Raw genomic sequence first — 23,842 nt, 5'->3', positions numbered from 1 at the left:
TGGGTTGTGAATTTTCTCTCCCTTTTTGTCTCTCATTCCCACTCTTTAACTCTTTTAATTGACTTTTGCTTTGTGACTATTCTACAGAAGAATAAGCGAAGAAGAGAAAGAAGCTGAAAAGCACAATAGTCACTTTTGCTGCTGTTTTGTATTTTATGGTAAGTATAAGGAAGAGGTGAAAATTATTGGTTAAAGTTTTGAATTTTCTCTGGTTTTGATACAAGCTAGTCTCATTATCCACATCTATAGATTATCAAATGCCTACCCATTGTTAGAAAGTTATTTCTATTTCTGAACAATATTTTCCATTCTCTCACTTTTGTCTCCATCCATACTTATGCTACCCTATTCAGCCCTCATCCCCACAGCCTAGATGAGGGCAATCCACTTTTACAGAGTTTCCTTGTTTGTAGTCTTACTCCAAGTCCCATCTAATCTATTCCCAACACCGGAGTGGTCTATCTCATTGAAAGCAGACCAGATCACTCCACTGCTTATCTTTTAATAATTCCCATAACCTACAGGACAAAGTCTAAGCTAATCTTTTACATGATTAAAAATGGCCTTTATGGGTGGACCTTCAAGATGGCGGAAGAGTAAGATGTGGAGATCACCTTTCTCCCAAAAAATACATAAGAAATACATGTACATGTGGAACAACTCCTACAGAACACCTACTGAATGCTAGCAGAAGACCTCAGACTTCCCAAAAGGCAAGAAACACCCCACGTACCTGGGTAGGGCAAAAGAAAAAAGAAAAAACAGAGGCAAAAGAATAAAGATGGGACCTGCACCACTGGGAGGGACCTGTGAAGGAGGAAAAGGTTCCACACACTAGGAAGCCCCTTCACTGGCGGAGAATAAGGGTGGCGGGGGGGGGGAGCTTCGGAGCCACAGAGGAGAGCGCAGCAACAGGGGTGTGGGGGGCAAAGCAGAGAGATTCCTGCACAGAGGATTGGTGCTGACTGGCACTCACCAGCCCGAGAGGTTTGTCTGCTTACACGCCAGGGCGGGCGGGGGCTGGGAGCTGAGGCTCGGGCTTCTGTCGGAGCACAGGGAGATGACTGGGGTTGGTGGCGTGAACACAGCCTGGAGGGGTTTAGTGCACCACAGCTAGCCGGGAGGGAGTCTAGGGAAAAGTCTGGAACTGCCTAAGAGGGAAGAGACCTTTGTTTCTGGGTGGGTGAGGAGAGGGGATTCAGAGCACTGCCTAAACAAGCTCCAGAGATGGGCCCGAGTCGCAGCTATCAGCATGGACAACAGAGATGGGCATGAAACACTAAGGCTGCTGCTGCAGCCACCAAGAAACCTGTGTGCAAGCACAGGTCACCCTCCATACCACACCTCCCGGGAGCCTGTGCATCCTGCCACTGCCAGGGTCCTGTGATCCAGGGACAACTTCCCCAGGAGAACACACGGTGTGCCTCAGGCTGTTGCAATATCACACTGGTCTCTGCCACTGTAGGCTCGCCCCACATTCCGTACCCCTCCCTCGCCCTGGCCTGAGTGAACCAGAGCTCCCTAATCAGCTGCTCCTTTAAAATCATCCTTATGGAGCAAAAAGCAGATGCCCTCAAGTGACTGACACACAGAGGCGGGGCCAAATCCAAACCTGAACCCTAGGAGATGTGTGAACAAAGAAGAAAAGGGAAATCTCTCCCAGCAGCCTCAGGAGAACCGGATTAAATCTCCACAATCAACTTGATGTACCCTGCATCAGTGGAATACCTGAATAGAGAATAAATCATCCCAAAATTTATGCAGTGGACTTTGGGAGCAATGATATATATATTGTTTTCCTTTTTCACTTTTTGTGAGTGTGTATGTGCATGCTTCTTTGTGTGATTTTGTCTGTATAACTTTGCTTTTACCATTTGTCCTAGAGATCTGTATGTCCCTTTTTTTGTTTTTCTTTTGTTTATAGTATAGTTTTTAGTGCTTTTTATCATTGGTGGATTTGCTTTTTGGTTTGGCTGCTACTTTCTTTCTTATTTTTTTCTCTTTTTTTTACTTTTTATTTTTTTAATTTTTTTATGTTACTTCTTTCTTTCTTTCTTTTTTCTTAACTTTTCTTCTGAGCCATGTGGCTGACAGGGTCTTGGTGCACTGGGCACAAAGGGACAGCCAAGATCAGGACATTGGTCCACCAGAGACCTCCTACCTCCACATAATATCAAATGGCAAAAGCGCTCCCAGAGATCTACATCTCAATGCTAAGACCCAGATCCACTCAATGACCAGCAAGCTACAGTGCTGGACACCCTATGCCAAACAACTAGCAAGACAGGAACACAACCACAAATCCACAGCCAACATCGTTCTAAATGGTGAAAAACTGAAACCATTCCCACTAAGATCAGGAACAAGAAAAGGTTGCCCACTCTCACCACTCTTATTCAACATACTTTTTGAAGTTTTAGCTACAGCAATCATAGAAGAAACAGAGATAAAAGGAATCCAAATTGGAAAATAAGTAAAACTGTCACTGTTTGCAGATGATATGATATTATACATAAAGAATCCTAAAGACGCTACCTGAAATCTACTAGAGGTAATCAGTGAATTTAGTAAAGTAGCAGGATACAAAATTAATGCACATATATCTCTTGCATTCCTATACACTAATGATGAAAAATCTGAAAGAGAAATTAAGGAAACACTCCCATTTAATACTGCAACAAAAAGAATAAAATAACTAGGAATAAAGCTACCTAAGGAGACAAAAACCTGTATGCAGAAAACTATAAGAGACTGACGCAAGAAATTAAAGATGATACAAACTGATGGAGAGATATACCATTTTCTTGTATTGGAAGAATCAACATTGTGAAAATGACTCTACTACGCAAAGCAATCTACAGATTCAATGCAATCCCTGTCAAGCTACTAATGGCATTTTTAAGAAACTAGAACAAAAAATTTCACAATTTGTATGGAAACACAAGAGACACTGAATAGCGAAAGCAATCTTGAGAAAAAAAATGGCGCTTGAGTAATCAGACTCCTTGACTTCAGACTATACTACAAAGCTACAGTAATCAAGACATTATGGTACTGGCTCAAAAACAGAAATGTAGACAAATGGAACGGGATAGAAAGCCCAGGCATAAATCCACGCACATATGGTCACCTTATTTTTGATAAAGGAGGCAGAATATACAATGCAGAAAAGAGAGCCTCTTAAATAAGTTGTCCTGGGAAAACTGGACAGCTATATGTAAAAGAATGAAATTAGAACACTCCCTAACACCGTACACAAAAAGAAACTCAAAATGATTAAAGACCTAAATGTAAGGCCAGACACTAAAACTCTTAGGGGAAAACATAGGCAGAACACTCTATGACATAAATCACAGAAAGATCCTTTTTAACCCACCCCCTAGAGAAACGGAAATAAAAACAAAAATAAACAAATGAGACCTAACAAAACTTCCAAGCTTTTTCACAGCAAAGGAAACCATAAACAAGATGAAAAGACAATGCTCAGAATGGAGAAAATTTTTGAAAAAGATGCAACTGACAAAGGATTAATCTCCAAAATTTACAAGCAGCTCATGCAGCTCAATATCAGAAAAACAAACAACCCAATCCAAAAATGGGCAGAAGACCTAAATAGACATTTCTCCAAAGATATACAGATTTCCAACAAACACATGAAAGGATGTTCAGCATCACTAATCATTAGAGAAATGCAACTCAAAACTACAATGAGGTATCACCTCACACCAATAAGAATGGCCATCATCAAAATATCTACAAAAAATAAATTCTGGAGAGGGTGTGAAGAAAAGGGAACCCTCTTGCACTGTTGGTGGGAATGTAAATTGATACAGCCACTATGGAGAACAGTATGGAAGTTTCTTAAAATACTAAAAATAGAACTACCATACCACCCAGCAATCCCAGTCCTGGGCATATACTCTGAGAAAACCATAATTTAAAAAGAATCATGTACCACTATGTTCATTGCAGCTCTATTTACAATAGCCAAGACATGGAAGCAACTTAAGTGTCCATTGACAGATGAGTGGATAAAGAAGATGTGGCATATATATACAATGGAATATTACTCTGCCATAAAAAGAAACAAAATTGAGTTATTTGTAGTGAGGCGGATGGACCTAGAGTCTGTCATACAGAGTGAAGTAAGTCAGAAAGAGAAAAACAAATACCATATGCTAACACATATATATGGAGTCTGAAAAAAAAAAAGGTTCTGAAGAACCTAGGTGCAGGACTGGAATACAGATGCAGACGTAGAGAATGGACTTGAGGACACGTAGAGGAGAGGGGGAAGGGTAATTGGGACAAAGTGAGAGAGTGGCACTGACATATATACTACCAAAAGTAAAATAGGTAGCTAGTGGGAAGCAGCTGCATAGCACAAGGAAATCAGCTTGATGTTTTGTGACCACCTAGAGGGGTGGGATAAGGAGGGTGGGAGGAAGATGCAAGAGGGAGGAGATATGGGGATATATGCATATGTATAGCTTATTCACTTTGTTATAAACATAAACTAAACACCATTGTTAAGCAATTATTCTTCAATAAAGATGTTAAAAAAAGAAAATGGCCTTTATAATTTACCCTCTACTTTTGTTATGCATTATTCCCCAACATTCACTTCATAAAATTCAAAGTCATGGTATTAATACACTGTATATATTTGACCATGTTTGAGGCTTCTTGCCTCCATGCCTATGTTCATTGTTCTAGAATGATCAGATCACTCATTTACTCTCATGCTTTTCTTGCCTTACTGATTCTTCAAGACTCAGGTTCAAGTGTCAGCATCAGAAAACCTTCTTTGACCATCAATTCCCCACCAGGCTGAGCTAACTACCCCCCTCTCTATATAAACATATATGATGTACATCATTGTTCTTTCCACTTTGTCTTATAATTAGCTGGTTGGTTGTGCTAGTCCTCTGAAATGTAAATCTTTCAAGGACAGGGACTGAGTTTTATCTTCTAACACCAGAATCTAATATTGTTCTTGAAAAAGAGTAAGCATTTAATACATAAGGAATTGTTTGAATCTATCTATCTATGTATGTATGTATGTATGTATGTATGTATGTATATATATATATCTCCAGGAGTATTTTGTGAAATTTTGAGATAACTAAGAATATTCATGTTTCCAAAAATGAAGTGTAGATCTTGCTCATTATGTTTAATTACAAAGAGAAATAGTGTAAACATCTTACCTTGTGGATTGCACACAGTATTTGATTCTTAGCTTGTCATTTGTTTTCAGCAGTTCCTGGCTATCCCTGAGAATATTTCCATTACTACTGAAAATATCTCCAACACAGTCTTACCTTATTCACTTATATTGAACTTGTTAAACTTACTTCTGCTTTGAAGCTCAACTGCGAGTTGTCTTTCAAGGTTTTCTCTAATTTCTCTCTCTCTATAGAGCTCCATTCGCAGTTCCTTTTTCTCTTGTTGAGTCTGCTTCTCTTGGATGTGAGCATTATCCAAAGCCACTTTCAGTAGACCCTGTCAAAATACAGCAAATGACATGCAGTTCATCTTATCTGTTTTAATTTCTCAAATATGAAATAATTTATGTAGGTGCTAATGTCTTGTATTACATTTATTTTGTTTATAGAAATATTGTTGACCTGAATGTTGGTCAACAGAGTCTCCACAGAGGACAGACTATCAGCAAAAATGAATGGTCCAGGGAATCCAGGAGGCAATGCCTGCCCAGGAGTCAATTGGATCTTGTCCAGGGGTGACTTCATCATTGGAATTTGAACGGGTACCTCTTCTGCAAGAAACAAAATTAATATCAGAAGGTTCATAAACTAACAGCTCAAAATTTTCACTATGTTTCCTTTATCTCTATAAAGATTTTGTTGCTAAAGCTAAATGATGGAAAACTCATAACTGGAATTCATACCTATTTCCCAGCTGCCTCTCATTTCTCAAAATAAATGTTTCAGTAAAGAATCAGTGAAAAATGAACCAACATTTACTGCTAATTGGCATAAAATTTGGAGAAACAAATTTGACATGCTTATTAATATCTATAAATTAAATAATCAGATAACCTCCTGGTAAAACACTAATTGCTTTTTATTTTTTCCTCTTTAAATCTATCTATATCTATCATCTCCATATTTTAACACCTTTATTGAAGTATAATTTACATATAATAAAATTCATCTATTTTAATTGTATGCATCGATGAGTTTTAGTAAATTTACAGAATCGTACAACCATTACCAAAAATCTATTTTAGAACACCTCAATCACCCCCAAAATACCCCTCATGCCCATTTACAATTAATCTCCTTTCCCATTCCCAGCTCCTGGCAACCACTAATCTACTTTTTGTCTCTATGGGATTGCCTTTTCTGGATATTTACATAAATAGATTCATATCGTAAGTGATCTTTTGTGTTTGTCTTCTTTCACTTAGCATAATGTTTTTGAGGTTCATCCATGTTGTGGCATGTATCAGTGTTTTTTTCCTTTTTATTGCTGATAAGTTTTCTATTACATGGATACATGACTGTCTGTCTAATCATTCACTAGTTTGGCATCTGGGTTGTTTCCAGTGTTACCTTTTATTTTGAAGAATATTTCTTATGAAAAAAAATAACCATCTATGTGTGAAACCACAAAGTGTATATTATCTCCCCTTATATTTTTATATTAACTTCTCCCACACACTAATTACTTTCATGAGATTCCCTCTTAGCTTCATATGAAGAGACACCAATAGAATTTTTGTCTAATAAGATATTTCAGATTTGTTTTGCACAGATACATCTAATTACAAAAGGAATCTCCTCTTATTTTGAGAAGCTAACTACTTGGCTATATAATTGAATTCCGGTTGAAAATCTTTGTGAGGTGTATGAACCAGATAGCAAAGTTTCCTCTGTAATTAGGAATTGGGGCCTTTTTGATATATGTAAAGATAAACTGCTACAGAGGTAATCTTGGAATGTAGCCAAACAAACCCTGGCATTCTTAAATGGCTTCAATAGCAGTGCACAATGAGTTGATCACAGCACCTCAAACAAAATTACTCTACTCACCAGTAACTGAGCACAAGCAATGTTTGAAAATATGTATCTCTCTGGTCATAAAAATTTTCAGTGACCCCATATATTTTGAGACTCATTCAGGAAAAAATTAGGCTTGAATCTAGACCTAACCAATTTTCACATGGTTTGAAAACAAAAATCTAGCTATTGGTCTAGTCTTTGTAGGGATAGGAATATGGATTTGTCATACAGTTAGAACTCATTTTTCAATTGCAAGCAGCCTATATATTTAGTGAGCAGAGTCTTGAGCCCTATTGATTTCACAGTCATCATGGTTTGCTGTGGGATTTCTTTTGTGGGAAGCTGTGGCATACAATTGCTGGAACTTCTGTGAGATTACTTAATGGGATAGCATTATCTCTGAATAAAATACTCTTGATAGAGATCACCTTTACAATTTCTAATTTTCTAAAACCTATAGGGATAAAAATGCTAATGATTATTTTAGAGAATCAACAGTTTCACCTTATTTGAATACAAAATGTATTTGTTTATCAGTTTTAAAGAATTCAATAGTATGCAAAAAATAGCCTGCTAATTTTCTTTTAGCACAGGAAACTATAATGAACATATTCCCAGGAATTGTTTTGTAGTAAAACTTACAAATAATATTTTGATCATAAATGCAACTTGCTTGTAAAATTAACCCTAACCTCTTATAGAACATGTCTTCCTTCCTTCCTTCCTTCCTTCCTTCCTTCCTTCCTTCCTCCCTCCCTCCCTCCTTCCTTCCCTTCCTTCTTTGTCAGTAGTATTTTTGGAAGAGGCAAAGTATTCCAGAGGGAGTGAGCACATGTTCTGTGATCTATTTCAAGTACAAGGTTTGAACATTGGAAATATCTCATTAAAAATATAAGTTCTAAAATATGTCTTAGGCAGCAGCTCTAATGTCTCTAAGGGATATTTCTCAACAGCTAACGAAGCAATATTTTGCTTTATTTGTGATACTTGAAGTCTGTACTTAGCTAGTATTTTGTCTTCTGCACATGAGTGCATTAAGTGAATAGGTAGAATGACTTCATTATGATCTATCAATATTAATAATAATTGAGGAGGTTCAACATCTTTATATTTATGTTTATAAATCTTAAAGATGAATTTATGTAGCCTGGAAGATCTATTTTTACAAAATAAACCACCACAAAGTGAGAACATTGACTTCTTGCTGATTCCGAGATAATATAATGATTCTCTTGAATAAATATTTTGCATCATGGGAGACTTCTTAAAATTATGGATTTTTTGTCATGTATTACTCTACACACACATGTAACCTCAGTGATCAGGGTATTCTACAAACAAAATACCTAAAAACGAAAGCAATATGTTAGGTATGCATAAAACAAAATTGGAACTACATTAAAATCATCCGAAGTCTTGTATTTGGAGATGAATGAAATGTCATTAAATTGGCTGAAAGTAAGATTACTATTGACTATGAAGACAGGTTGTATGGTCTATGGTTTGTAATGTCGCTATATAGAAGACTGAAGTTTCAAAATAGTATTACTCTTCTTTAAAGAGATAGACACAGCTGAATTAGGTGCTGCTTGCTGCAGTGAGGATCAAATGCAAGAAGAATCATATTTCATCAGACCTAGTCAACACCAGGAAAATAAATAGAAATATAAGAGGTATGCAGGCAATGATTCATTTTGATAATCTGGCCCAAGAGAGACACATAGAGACAGCACACAGATCTAAGCTTCTACCAAAAGACAAATAGGACACAGAGGGTGGGAATTGGGATGACAGTGTAGCAGAGGTCACATCGATTTTCAGCAGCAGTTTTCACACGGATGAGATAACCCTGGACTCTGTTTGGCCCATTGTTCATATCTTACCTGTCCCACAAACAGTAAATTTCCTAGTCCTAGAAAAGGGCAATAAAGAAGAAGAATTCTACTTATGACTTCTTACGATTAAGCTTCTGTGCAAACCAAACATGCTTTTCCAGACCAAGGTCACATTGCATGTTAAGGTCCATAATAGCCGAAAACTAGTCGAAGTGTATTATGTTTGGTGTATATGAGTGGAAACTGTCAAACCATTCATCATTTTTTTTCTGATTTAAATCACATGCTACAAAAATGAATGATAAATGCATTAGAAATCTATTTCAATCTTGTAATAAGTTTTCACATCTGAATGACATCTACATTTTCCTCAGAGTTCAAATAGATGCACCGTTATGTAGGGATTTATTAGGTAGGATTGAGAAATCCTAATTGACAATGAAATAAAATATAAGCAAGTACTAGAAATATAGATTGTCAGTGAAATAAGAGCATCTCTTTGTAATCCAGGGAGAAAGGGTTTTGACGGAGCATTTTGATTTAAAAGGCTAGTGTTCAAAATGTATATATTAAAATCTTTATCAACACATATGAAGCAATGTCATAACCTAAAAGATAAAGATAGGACAACTGTTATCTAGCTGAGGGTATAAGCAACCTCTTAATTTATTGAAGCAAATTTGAGACTGCTTTTATTGAACTTGTTTGTTAAACCTGCCATACTTTGTAATAGCACTTGGAAATCCATTTAGAGAACAAGCTTTTAATTTTAAGTTCTTACCTAGGGCCCAGATGAATAGATACAAAAGTTGACAAGTGTATTTGTAGAAAAAAAAAGATAAACCATATGGTAAATGCTCAGGATGGAAAAGTCCCCCTAAAAATTAAAGTCAAGGATGCTGGAACTTTTCTGTATGACTCTAGGGCTTGTTTTCCCACCTTTACATTGGGTTAAGTCTTTCCTCTTTCCCATGGGCTTTGAGGATTTTGATACAGGAATGGAAACTGAACACAGCAGACTCACTCAGCAGTGGAAAGATACAGCCACCTACCAGGTCATCAATTTTCATTCTTTAACAAATAAATTATATTTCATTATTTGATTTAAGAGCTTTCCCCTAAATAAATCTGGCCCAGGGGACTCTCCTTTGTTGGTGTCATTAGTATTACATTCAGCACAAGCAAGACACCTGCTTCCCTCTTCCAAAATGAGGAACAATAACAACAACAAAATGACCAACTGCTGTGAAATTATGTGACCTGCATGAATATGAGGAAGTGTTCATGGTCTGAGTTGAACAATGACTCAAGTGTTGCCATCATCAAATTTGGAAAAGAAAAACTAGATCCCCAAATTGGCTAAATGCATTAAATCAGAATATCTCAGAGCCTTTAAAATGCTAATTCTAAATATTAACATATGTCACATGTTAAATTAGATAGCTGAGAGCATAGTGACAAAGAATATAAGATGTTGGAGCCTGATTGCCTATGTTTGCAACCCTGCTCTATGATTTGCTAGCCCCTGGAAAAATTCCTTAATCTTTCTGTGTCTCAAGTTACTCATCTGTAAAGTTAGGATAATAATAATACCGCTCTTATAGGGTTGTTATAAAGATTAATAAGCTAAAATTTGTAAAGTTACTCAAAGTAAATGCAATATAAATGTTTGTCAAATAAATTGTTAATTGAAAATTCCCAGGAGTGGAAGAGAACATAGTAACATATTTGACCACCTAAGCATCCACTAACACCTCATGAAAGACATGTTGGAAAGATCCTCTTCTAGGTAATAACTAGATGAGCCTGGCTTCACCCTAAATTAAGCTAATGTTACTTTCTCAGTTATAAAAGGCCTGAGGAGTCTTCCTAAGTCAAGGTCAGTAGTTCTCAACTGGGGGCAATTTTGCTGCCCAGAGGACATCTGGCAGCGGCTGGAGACATTTTTGACTGTCAAAACCGAGGAGGTAGGGGTGTGTGCTACTGGCATCTAATGGTAGAGGCCAGGGATGCCCTGCCCTCTGTCTCCATCCCCACCAAAGAATTATCTGGCCCAAACGTCAATACTGGTTGAGAACTGCTGTTTCAAAATTACATAGGAAAATCTCAATGAATGAACAGTTCACTAGATCTCCCTTTCTGTACTAAACTTCTAGAGAGTTAATATGCTTAATAAGACAATAAGATCAAATCAGTGATGTAGAACTAACACAGTACTTTACAAGGTATGTTTTAGACTTCTTGTGCATTTAATTTCAGGTTCCTGGCTTCAGTTCTTTGCTCAAATATCACCTTATTAGTGAAACTTACACCAAACATTATTTAACACTGCAGCCTGCACCCTTATTTCCATCCCCTTAACATGAATTTTTCTATAAAATTTATCACCACTTAATATACAATATAACTTATTTATTCACTATTTTTGTTACATTTCATTTTACTACAATATACTCTCCATGAAAGTGGGGACTTTTCCTGTTTTTTATTTCCCATTGCTATCTTCTTGGCATTTAGAATAGTAACTGTCTAGGGTCTTCAACAATTGTAATGATTTTAGATATGTACCAATAATCTTAAAGCGTGAGGTAAGATTCCTGATTATCAGACTGATTCCATTTTTTTCTTTTTATTCCAAAAAGGTAAAATTATATAAATACATGAATATGTAATTTTAAGTTTTTTACAAGTATGTGGTGAAAGCAAGGAAGAAAGAGGGGATCAAGGTAAAGAGTTTCTTATCAACTCTTAGCCTTTCCAATAAAATAAATGATTACTATAGTTTACAGATATTGTGATAAACTGAAATATTACAATTTTGAAAAATAGTTGATATAGTTATTAAAGGATGACTACTGTATATTTATTTAACCTGTCTGCATATCATAGTCCTTTGAGGACTAAAGATAGTAAAAGTATAAATCTTTCTGGCCCATACACATACTTTCTTATCATCTTTGAGATGATGTATTATTGTGTCAAAGATAAAGCAAACTTGACTGATTTTTTTGAAGTACATCTGTATTTTCTAGAGCTTAGAAATAGAAAACGGCTGGGGACTTGGAATAGAAAGAAGTTTCATACAGAGACTAGAATTTCATCTAAAAACTGCAAGACAGACAAGAATTTCTAATATAAACAACCAAACAGCACCAGAGGCATGTACAAGTCCCTTCTCCAGAAAACAAGCCTGGCTACCTCTGTGAAAAAGGCTGCAGAGAGAAGAACATTAAATGAGTGAAAAGTTAGTATGTAAGAGTTTACATTAGAAATTGGCAAACAGGAGGCAGGAGTGGGCATAGAGGTAAAGTGGGAAGGAAGTTGATGTTTTAAAGAGATGTGTTTAGTAAAAATGGGGGAGAGTGCACATATTTCCATCAATCAGCTTACCCTTCCAGGGGACAATGTTTCATTGCCCTGGTTTATCTGTAAAATGGTCTCATGGTTCTAATATAACCCCACTTTTACCCTTACTAGGGGTTCAGTTATCTAGCTAACTGCAGAGGCTGTAAAGCAGATTTTTCATTTTGTTTCCCTGCTGGGAAATGTGCAATCCTTTCCATCAACCAGGGAAGAAAGCTCTCTCCTTAATCTGGCACAAATCAGGAAGAGAAATTTACTGCTTTGACCTGGCAGTTCAGTTGCTAACTTTAAAATCACTAAGTTTTTTTTTGACTTAGTTAACATATCTGAGTAGAGTGGATCAGTAGAAGGTACAAGGGAACAAGTTATTTATCAAGTACCTTAACATCAGTGGTTCTTAAACTTTATCATACATCAGAGTGTCCTGAAGGTCTTTAAAAAATCATTCCCAACTTCCAAAGTTTCTGATTCAGTAGGTCTAGGATAGGGCCTAGCAACTGGAATTCCTAAGTGCCCAGTTGATGTTTCATGTTCCTGGTGTGGGGACCACAGTTTGAGAAACCACTGAGCTATATAAAAGCAAATTTTGCTGCATTTAAAGATGATTAATATTGCTTCCTATTATAGTACCTTTTTAAAATAGTTGTCTTTGCCATTTTAAGAAATTTCAAAATGTTACCTAATTTTAAGTACGTATTTTCACAGCTTCAAAAAATTGCATAAAATTAGAGATACATCAACTAGCCTGTTCTACAGACCTAGAGATTCTGAAAACCAATTTACATTGCACTGAAAAAAAAATGTATAATGGAACCTATTTGCAACATAGAATCAGGAAACAAAACAGTAAAAAAAAAAATTAGTGAGTCTATACAGGTAAAAGCAAAATACTTTTCCAAGGATGAATTTAACATAAGCAACTTGAGTACTATTTCCTTGTATCCATGAAAGATGGAAAGTGGGTATTTTGGTAGGGTTAAGATTAAAAATTAAAGATGATTTAAAATCAGAATGATACTGTCATGGAGAACTTGGCAAGAACAGTCTATATAACAGTTTATAATTTGTCACCTCCTATAAACTCTGTAATGAGGAATATGTAGATAATTATACAGGTTTGACATTTATATTTATATGCTCACTAATAACTCTGTAATAATACCTGCTTATAGTCTGTGAATATTTATATTTTTGATGTTTCCACAGTACCAATGATATAAAATTGAGAACATTCTTTTATTCATTAATTATCTCTCCTCTTCTCTTCTGTCTCTGTCTCTGTCAGACACACAAACATGCATGCACACACATTGGTGAGAATATATACTGATTTTTCTGTTTCAGCTAGGAAATAAAAAATTGAGGCACTGAGGCACCATATTTTTATAATAGAAAAAAATTAAGAGTTTTTCTAATAGTTGAGTTTTGGAATCGTAATGACTACACTATTGTAAACCTAGCCAGTTCAAAATGACACTGATCATTTAATTTAATTATTTTACAAAACTGAATTTTCTTTAAAATAAATGTTAATTATTAGAGCAAAGCATTGCAATTTTCAGTTTTCATTTTCTGTGTAATGTTGGCATTAAGACCATCAAAACTGTTGCTTCTCCTTTGGAAACCTCTGAAGTTTTATCAAAGAAGCAGGTATCTATTAATAATGCTCAATTCAACAACCTTCACCAAATGCGCAATGCTATTTTTAGATATTGTCTATTGCTATGAGTGCCTATACCATCTGGTGAACAAGATTTTTGGTAAAATGATAATAATAATAAAATAATTCATAAGGTATAACCAAGGGAACAGGGAGGGGTAAACTTCATCACTAGAACAAATTAGTGTGCCATTTTTTTTTTTTTTTTACGGTACGCAGGCCTCTCACTGCTGTGGCCTCTCCCATTGTGGAGCACAGGCTCTGGATGCGCAGGCTCAGTGGCCATGGCTCACGGGCCCAGCCGCTCCGCGGCGTGTGGGATCTTCGCGGACCGGGGAACGAACCCCTGTCCCCTGCATCGGCAGACGGACTCTCAACCACTGCGCCATCAGGGAAGCACTTCTTTTGTGTTTTAACATTGCCTCTTCCTCATCTACATTTCTAGTTAGGCTGTGGAACTTGTTTCAATTTTACTCTCTTCTATTTCAATATTCACATCTAACTTAGTGACTTTTATCAGAAACACTTACTTGAGTAAGTTGTGCCTGGTATTGTGGTGTAAATTATGAGTTCACAGATTTGTAAATTGAAGAGTCTTGTAGTGATTTCCTCTAATAATTGTATTAGAAATCTCAATCAATTGGAAAGTTTTCACAAATGTATCATTCACAGTAACTTCAATAGTTACTGAAAGGTTAATCACCAGATACACCCAGTTTCTTATTTTAACTTTTTTTTTGACTAAAATGTATGATTCTGTTGTTCTACTTAAAACACAATGAACATGACTGAATCTCTCTGTGTCTTCGAATGTTACACCTCTAAACTTCAGTGTCCCTATTTGTAGAATAGGAAGAACTACTTCAGAGTGTTTGTGGGAGTTTTAAATGAGAAAACGAACGTGGAAGCACCTAACACTGTACTTAGCATATAGTAGGCCCTTAGTAAAAATTGGCTAAATCTGAAACTATGCTAGCCTTCTAAATATGGAATGCTTAAGAAAAATGATTGAACTAAATGTACACTGACTCGCCCATGAAATTTCTTTTTCTTTAAATTTCTTATGGTAAATTGATTGAAAGATTTAGTTAATGTAGCTACCATTAATTAAGATTTTGTAGCATTGTATTTTGTTTTCCTAATAACCAGACAAAAACAAACTTGCAGTTTTGTAACTAAAATCTCTCAGATTAGTTCCAAGGTAGTTGGAAGACTTTAGATTCACATAATTTGAGTCATATTTTTTTCTCTTAAGTTTAATTGAGGCTACATTTATATTCCCGTGGAGAATTGCAAGTTTAAAATAAGTGTGCTTTCTACTAAAAAAAAAAAAAAAAAAAAAAAAAAAACAGGAAAAATCTATCTTAAATATTCCTGCCAAATTCAGCCTTATTTTATTAACATTGAAATTCCTTCACCTACTATCTGTTACAAATATTTATGGATCCATGTGGAATGGCAGATGTTGAAGCCGAAACACTGCAGGTATTTTTCACTTTCACTAATAACCCTGGTACTTGAGGATTTTTTTCACCTTCTATCATAAGAGCTCTAGTCTGAATAAAAAATCTAAAAAGTTCACTGAATATAATATTTAGAATTATAAGACTATGTCTATGCTGAAACTGGGCCTATGCAGACAAAATAGAGTTTGATGTTTTTAATAGCCTGCAAATATATATATATATATATATATATATATATTTACTATATATATTCAAAGCGTGAAACAAAGCGAATAATTGTTTGGGTGATCAAGATTACTATAATACTGCACAAACTGATCAGAACTTTTCAGGTAATTTCTCAGATCTCAACTTCCAGTGACAGTTTAGGTCCCTCTGATTTTCTCCTTTTTCTTTCCTTATCTGATCCCAACCTAATACATACTCATAACACTCATAATCAATGATATATCAATGATATTTCTTTTGAGGAAAAATTATATTTTTAAGATTCACTTTGCACAAAGCCCAACAAAAACAAACAGTTAATATTAAATGCAGTTCTCTAACATTTTCTATTTCTATGAATGTTTAAAATATTATGAACTCAGACAGAGGAATCATGTAGTGAGAATAAACAGGAAAAAAAAGAAATGAAGAAATAATACCTAATATCTTGCATTATGAATGTGTTGTAATCAGACTTGAATATATTGCCCAAACTTTCTGTTCTAGATTCCAATTCTATGAAATTGTTTTCTTTTATGATTCACTTATTTGGATAAAGTGCTTTAAGGAGCAACATTATAACATTCGATTCCAATGAAATTATATTCATTTTAGTACCATATATTAGCCATTTCTGCATTTGACCTGCACATGTCTTCACATTTGCTTTGGATGGCTTTAAGGAACATGGCTCCATCCCCTGAGCAGCTGTATTCATCCAGTTCCTTCAGAGATTGTCATTTTCCTAATCTGAATTGATCACTAGGGAAAATCATTTTGCTCACTGCCTCTGGGTCCATTGTCACCTCCCAGCCATTATTCAGTTCCCACTTGGCAATTTTCCAGTATGAAAATACCATATTTTTATACAATATTGAAATCACTTCCTACTTTTGGTTACTGACAATGGATTCCATCCTACCTTCAGTTAAAACACCTGTATTAACAGATACTGAAATGTGCTATAGTTAGCCTGTGATTGTCAAGAAAAATCTGTATTACAGTTTCTTGGGAGAATGTACTAATAACCCAAGTAACCATCGAATCTAATTTAACACTGTCTGTGAGAATATCTGATGCTTTAAGAAAAACTTTCAGAGGGTAAAGGCAACACAATATGCTATTCAAGTTTAGACATTAATGTATATTTATTGCTTACAACATCCCATGAGATACTTTCTTATCTGGATACTTATAATATGTGTTACCTTTCCCATTTGCCTAGAAAGTGGGCTCTACGGTTAGCAAAATTCTATTAACAACACCTCATAGCTTTTTAAACTTTGTAAGCCCTTCCAAACATTTAAAGTATATAGAGGCTGAATTTTCAGGTCCCAGATAATATTTATTATTTACTTTTCAATGAAATAAAACATTTTAAAAAGGATAATTCTGCTATTATGTCTTTCCCTGCTTAGACTTCTTAAATAGCATATCCTATGCCATCCTCTGAAGCCAAGAAGTAAAGACACACAGTAGTAGTGTTTCCACAGATGTAAAATACCTCTAATAAAATAGAAATATAAGACAGGAACAAATTACTCAGGTCCACTATAATAAAAGACATGTCTTAAAACTGTATTACACTAATGATACTGGCATTCCCATTAGTATGTTGCATATACCCTTTCAAAGCTGTATACCCTTTTCAAATGACATGGCCTTTTTGTAATACTGTTTGTGTCCAAGCAGGTACAACGCTTGTAGGGAATGTATCTAGGGAGCCATAAAACTGTTAGAAAATATATTTCTCCATGATATCTTAGTACTTTGAAAAATTCTATCACAGGGAAAAATGTTTTGCTGTAAATATCTTAAAAACCTTATAAAGGCAATGGCTTCCCAAAGCACTTGTTTAAATAATTTTAAGAGCTAGAATAGAATAGTCTTCTTATACACTATAGCTCAAACTCTTTATAATTTCCTTGATTTTTCACAAGCCTTGTTCTTTAATTTTAAAAGATTTTAAGTGCATTGCAATATGTATGCTAATATGATAATGAATAATCTGGCTGCCAATTTGCAATATTACAATACATTTACCAAAACGAAGGCAAAAAATGCATTTTCCTTCAGCATAGCTTTTACTATTTCTGCATGAGGTATTGGTTGATGACTATAATTTAGCAAAGAAAAATGACATTTTACATACTCAATGTGCTGTGTATTTCTGTAAAGTTGAAATGAGTCAAAGTAGGGAAAAATGACCTATGCACTCTTCATGGTAGTTTACTTAGAGTTTAACTTAGAAGCAAAGACAGTAAAGTCCTAAATTCTGGATTTGGGGAATTGAATTTTGGAATATATGTTTTTGTTTTTATGCTTTTTCATTTTTTTAAGAAAATCTTATGAATTATTTAAAAATTAAGTTCTTCACTGTTACATGTTGCCTCTGTTCAGGCCTCATAGATTTCATTTCCATATTTGTGAACAGGAAATGTTAAGTGTATGTGTGTATGCATATGTGTGTGTGTATTCTTCCCTAACATTCAAGACACGTAAAAGGAGGGGAAGGAGATCAAAATGGTTCAGTAACTCACTTTCCTCCACAAACACATCACACATATATCTACAAGTGGAACACTTCTCAATGAAAACTAACTGGAAACTGGGAGAAGGACTCCTGTACAAGCAAGGCTGAAAGAAAGATACACACATGATAAGGTAGGAAGCGAAGAGAAGTGATCAGGTTGGAACCTGTGTCCTAGGGAGGGGATTCAGAGGGAAAGGGAGATTATGCAAGTGGATATCCTCCCTGGGGAGTGAGCAGTTCAAGTCACATACTGGGCACCCCAGTCCTGGGGTCGACACAGGAAAGATGGCTCCCTTGGCTGGTCAGAGGAAGAGTCCTGGTGAGAGCAACAGGAGGGCTGTGGGAAGCTTAAACTCTGCTTGTGAGGAGCACACACACATATGCTTGCTCACGAAACAGGGCAGAGAGGGCAGACTAAAACTACACAGGAGGCTGACTGGTTTCCTGTGACCATAGCAGCATACACCCTAGCCTGAGCCATGAGAGAGCTCTAGCCATGCTTACTTCACATTGTAGCTCCACACTGGAACAAGGGCTGCCTGACCAAGGAAAGAGTTCAGCTGTGAAACAGAGCCACACTGGAGCAAGGGATGCCTGACCAAGGAAAGAGCTCAGCTGTGAAACAGAACTGGCTAAGATCCAAAGTTGTGTCTGAGCAGGGTGAGAGCAGCCATTATTGGTACTTATATAGGGAGTACATTGGTAGCAGCCCTGACATCTGTTTGTGGCTGAACTTCCACAGCCTGAGACCTGACACATGCTGAGAGCCCACACAGACCCTGCCTACCCTGCAGTGCAGTTCCACACCAGAGCAGAGGCAGCAGAGGCCAATGGGAGAGACTTGCTGTGAGGGACAAAGGGGGCTCAGACCCAAAAAGGCATCTAGTGTGGCAGGGCAGCCATTGCTGGTGCTTATACAGGCAGTGCGTCAGAAATAGCCCTGACCTCTATCTGTGGCTTGACTGCCATAGGCCATGCACAATGAGATGCCCAGAACACACATGAACATCTCTTGCTCTTGCACTGCTCCTCTCAGGGGCAAGGGTGCCAGGGCTGGGAAGGGAGAGGGAACACACTTGAGTGCAAAAGAGTCAGCTCAGACCCGAATCTCAGGGCTTCAGATCCAGCAACTTGAGACCTGACCCTGCACCTGATAGGGCAGTGAAGCCACTTAGTAGAGGGGCAGCCCCAGCTCATGCCTGGCTCTGGCCCTAGTCCCTCCATCTCCAGCTTCACCTCTTACCAAGGTAATAGCTTCCAGGACACCCTGGGGGAAAGACATGACTGAAGTTCATGTCTAAAGCTACTGGGCACAAGCAGACAGTATAAGGACACCCTTCAAGACCTCATCCAGGTATCTGTTTTACTTAATTTCATAAAGACAGAGAAAGTTAAGCAAAATAAGATAATAGAGGAATTGGTTTCAACTGAAAGAGCAAGAAAACAACCCTGAAAAAACAAATAATGAAACAGAAATAAACAATTTACCAGGTAAATAATCCAAGGCACTAGTAATAAGAATGCTAACTGAATTAGAGAAAAGAATAGATAAACACAGTAGGAATTTAAATAAGGAACTAGAAAATACAAAAAATAACCAGTCAGAGCTGAAAAATGCAATAACTAAAATGGAAAACACACTAGAAGGAATTAATAGCAGACTAGGTGATACACAAGAACATATAAGTGATCTGGAAGATAGAATAATGGAAATCATCCAAAGGGAACAGCAAAAAGGAAAAAAAGTTAAGGTGAGAACAGTAAAAGAAATCTTGGAATAACACCAAGCATACTAACATTCTGTTTCCCCAGAAGGAGAAGAGAGAAAGAAGGGCATTGAAAATATATTTGATAAAATTATGGCTGAAAATTTCCCATACCCAAAGAAGGAAAGAGATATCCAGCTACAGGAAGCATAGGAATTTCCAAACAAGATAAATCCAAAGAGACCCATGTCACAATTAAAATGGCAAATGTGACAGAGAGAATTCTAAAGGCAGCAAAAGAAAGGCAAAGAGTCATACACAAAGGAATTCCCATAAGGCTATCAGCTGATTTTCTGCAGAAACTTTGCAAGCCAGTAGGAAGTGGCATGATATATTTAAAGTGCTGAAAGGGAAAACCCTGCAAGCTAGAATATTTTACCCAGAAAGATGTTCATTTAGGATAGGAGAGACAAGGAACTTCTCAGACAAGCAAAAACTAAAAGAGCTCATCAATGTTAAACCTACCATAAAAGAAATGTTAAAGATGTTCCCTAAAGAAAAAAAAAAAAAAAAGAAAGAAAGAAAAGGCTATAACAAAAAGTAAAAATACATAGGAAAGTAAAAACCCCACTATAAAAAGGCAAATATATGGTAAAGGCTGAGGATCTACAATTTAAAGAAGCTAGTGTGAAAATTAAAAGTCAAAATATTGTAAAATTAACTATGAGTACAATAATCAGTAAAGGGATAAACACGAAGATGTAAAATATGACATCAAAACACAAACTGTGGGGGAGAGGAGTAAAAAACATTGATCTTTAAAAATGTGTTTGAACTTAAAGGATTATCTTCTTAAAACAGGTAGATACAGTTATAGATCAACATATATGAACCCCATGGTACTCAACATATACACAAAAACTAGAGAGAAAGGAACACTAGGATACCACTAAAGAAAATCATCGAAACACAAGAGAAGAAACAAAAAGAAAAATAAAAGAACAGAGAAGAACTAGAAAAACAATGGGAAAACAAGTAATAAAATGGCAATAAGTACATACCTATCAATAATTACTTTAAATGTCAACAGAATAAATCAAAAGACATAGCGTGGCTTATTGGATAAATAAAAGACCCATCTCTATGCTGCTTAAAAGAGACTCTCTTCAGAGCTAAAGACACACACATTGAAAGTGACATGATGAAAAAAGATATCTCATGCAAACAGAAAGACAAGAAAGCAGCGATAATGATACTGATATCAGAAAAAAATAGACTTTAAAACAAAATCTATAATAAAAGACAAAGAAGAATATTATATAATGATAAAGGGATGAACACAAGAAGAGGATATTATACCCATTAATATATATGCACCCAATACAGGAGCACTTAAATATATAAAGCAAATACTAACAGATATAAAGGGAAATTTTACAATAAAACAATAATAATAGGGCATTTTAACACCCAACTTACATCAATGGACAGATCATCCAGACAGAAAATCAATAAGGCAACAGTCTTAAATGCAACAATAGACCAGTTGAACTTAATGTATATCTACAGGACGTTACATACAAAAACAGCAGAATACACATTCTTTTCAAGTGCACAAGGAACATTCTCCAGGATCGACTGCATGCTAGGCCACAAAACAAGTCTCAACAAATTTAAGAATTAGAAGTTATATGAAGCATTTTTCCGACCACAACAGTATAAAACTAAGAATCAATTACAGAAAGAAAAATGGGAAAATCAAAAACATGTGGAGGCTAAAGAACATGTTACATAAAAATACAATGGTTCAATGAAGAAATAAAAGAGGAAGTCAGAAAGTACTTCAAGAATGAAATGCAAATGAATACACGAATTTTAAAAATCTATGGGACACATCAACAGCAGTTCTAACAGGGAAGTTTATAGCAATACAGGCTTACTTAAGAAACAAGAAAAATCTCAAATGAGCAACCTAACCTATCACCTAAAGGAATTAGGAAAAGAAGAACAAAGCCCAAAGTCAGCAGAAGGAAGGAAATAATAAAGATTGGAGAGGAAATAAATAAAATACTAAAGACAGGAGAGGAAATAAATAAATTAAATAAAATAGAGATAAAAATGATAGAAAAGATCAATGATGCCAAGAGCTTGTTTTTTTTTTTTTGGAAAGATAAACGAAATTGATAAACCTTTAGCCAGGCTTATCAAGAAAAAAAAAAGGGCCTAAGCAAACAAAATAAGAAATGAAAGGGGAGAAATAAAAACTGATAACACAGAGATACAAAAAATCATAACACAATACTGTGAATGATTATATGCCAAGAAATTGGACAACATACAAGAAATGGGAAAATTTCTAGAACATAAAACCTACAAAGACTGAAATAAGAAGAAAATGACAATTTGAACAGACCTATCACTAGTAGAGAAATTGAATTATTTTAAAAAAAAACAAAAAAAATCCCAGCACACAAAAATCCAGGAACAGATGGCTTCACTGGGGAATTCTACCAAGCATATAAAGAAAAGCTAGTACCTATACTTTTCAAACTACTCTAAAAAATTGAACAGGATGGAACACACCCAAATTCAATCTATGAGGCTACCATTACCCTGATATCAAAACCAGACAAAGACAATACAAAAAAATAAAATTACATTCTAATATGTCTGATGACTATAGATGCAAAAATCCTTAACAAAATATTAGCAAAATAATCCAACAATATATAAAAGGGTCATACACCATGATCAAGGGGGATTTATTCCAGGGATGCAAGAATGCTTCAATACTTGTAAATCTATCAATGTAATATACCACATTAACAAAATGGAGTATAAAAATTATATGATCGGGGCTTCCCTGTTGGTGCAGTGGTTGGGAGTCCGCCTGTTGATGCAGGGGACACGGGTTCATGCTCCGGCCTGGGAGGATCCCACTTGCTGTGAAGCAGCTGTGCCTATGAGCCATGGCTGCTGAGCCTGTGCATCCAGGACCTGTGCTCCACAGCAGGAGAGGCCACAACAGTGAGAGGCCCGCGTACCAGAAAAAGAAAAAAAAATTACATGATCACTACAAAAGATACAGAAAAAGCATTTGACAAAATTCAGCATCCATTCATGATAAAAATTCTCATCAAGGTTGGTATAGAGGGAATATAGCTCAGCATAATAAAGCCCAATAATGACAAATTCAGTTATCATCATACTCAGCTGTGAAAACCTGAAATCCTTTCCTCTAAAATCAAGAACAAGTCAAAGATGCCACTCTCTCTACTTCTATTTAACACAAAATTGGATATCCTAGACACTGTAGTCAGACAAGAAAAAGAAATAAAAGTCATCCAAATTGGTAAGGAGAAGGATGAAAACTGGGAATATGTAAAACTGGAGGGAAGGAGTGAAACAGTCACTATTTGCAGATGATATGATACTATATAAAGAAAACTCTAAAGTATCTACAAAGAAAGTGTTAGAACTAATAATTTAGTAAAGTTTCAGGACACAAGACTAATATCTGTTGCTTTCTAATAAAATGCTATCACAAACAGAAAGCAAGAATAAAATACAAGATCACACCAAAAAGAATAAAATACCTAGGAATAAACTTAACCAAGGTGGTGAAAGACTTATACTCTGAAAACTATAAGACAATGATAAAGGAACTTGATAATGATACAAAAAAAAGGAAATATATCCTATTATCTTGGATTAGAAGTATAAATATTGTTAAGATGTACATACTACTCAAAGCAATCTACAGATTTAATACAATTTCTATCAAAATACCCATGACATTTTTCACAGAACTGAATAAATAATCCTAAAATTTATATGGCACCACAAAAGACGCTGAACATACAAAGTAATCTTAAGGAAAAAAGAGCAAAGCTGGAGGTATGATGGTCCCTGAACTCAGACAATACTACAAAGCTAAAGTAATTGAAACACCATGGTACTGGCACAAAAACAGACACACAGACCAATGGAAGGTAACTGAGAGCCCAGACATAAACCCACACACTTATTGTCAATTAATCTACA

The 23,842-nt window shown here is 35.8% G+C and overlaps 1 protein-coding gene across 5 annotated transcripts in view; it reads right to left on the bottom strand.

Moving 5' to 3' along the window:
* Positions 1-23,842, bottom strand: part of DACH2 (dachshund family transcription factor 2) — a 634,770-nt gene that overhangs the window by 24,334 nt on the left and 586,594 nt on the right. For 3 of the 5 annotated variants that reach the window (XM_079910014.1, XM_079910011.1, XM_079910013.1), the window contains 2 exons: positions 5,601-5,779; positions 5,358-5,505 (listed from right to left, as the gene is read on the bottom strand). In XM_079910014.1, coding sequence (XP_079766140.1) covers positions 5,358-5,505; positions 5,601-5,779 — 327 coding nt within the window. The remainder of the gene's footprint in view (positions 1-5,357; positions 5,506-5,600; positions 5,780-23,842) is intronic. The other 2 variants (XM_079910012.1, XM_079910015.1) reach the window with 1 other exon arrangement.

Source organism: Stenella coeruleoalba (assembly GCF_951394435.1).
Source record: "Stenella coeruleoalba genome assembly, chromosome: X".
In the NCBI taxonomy this organism is placed as follows: domain Eukaryota; kingdom Metazoa; phylum Chordata; class Mammalia; order Artiodactyla; family Delphinidae; genus Stenella; species Stenella coeruleoalba.
The sequence above is the reverse complement of the archived record's forward strand: the minus strand, read 5'-3'. Positions and strand labels throughout refer to the sequence as shown.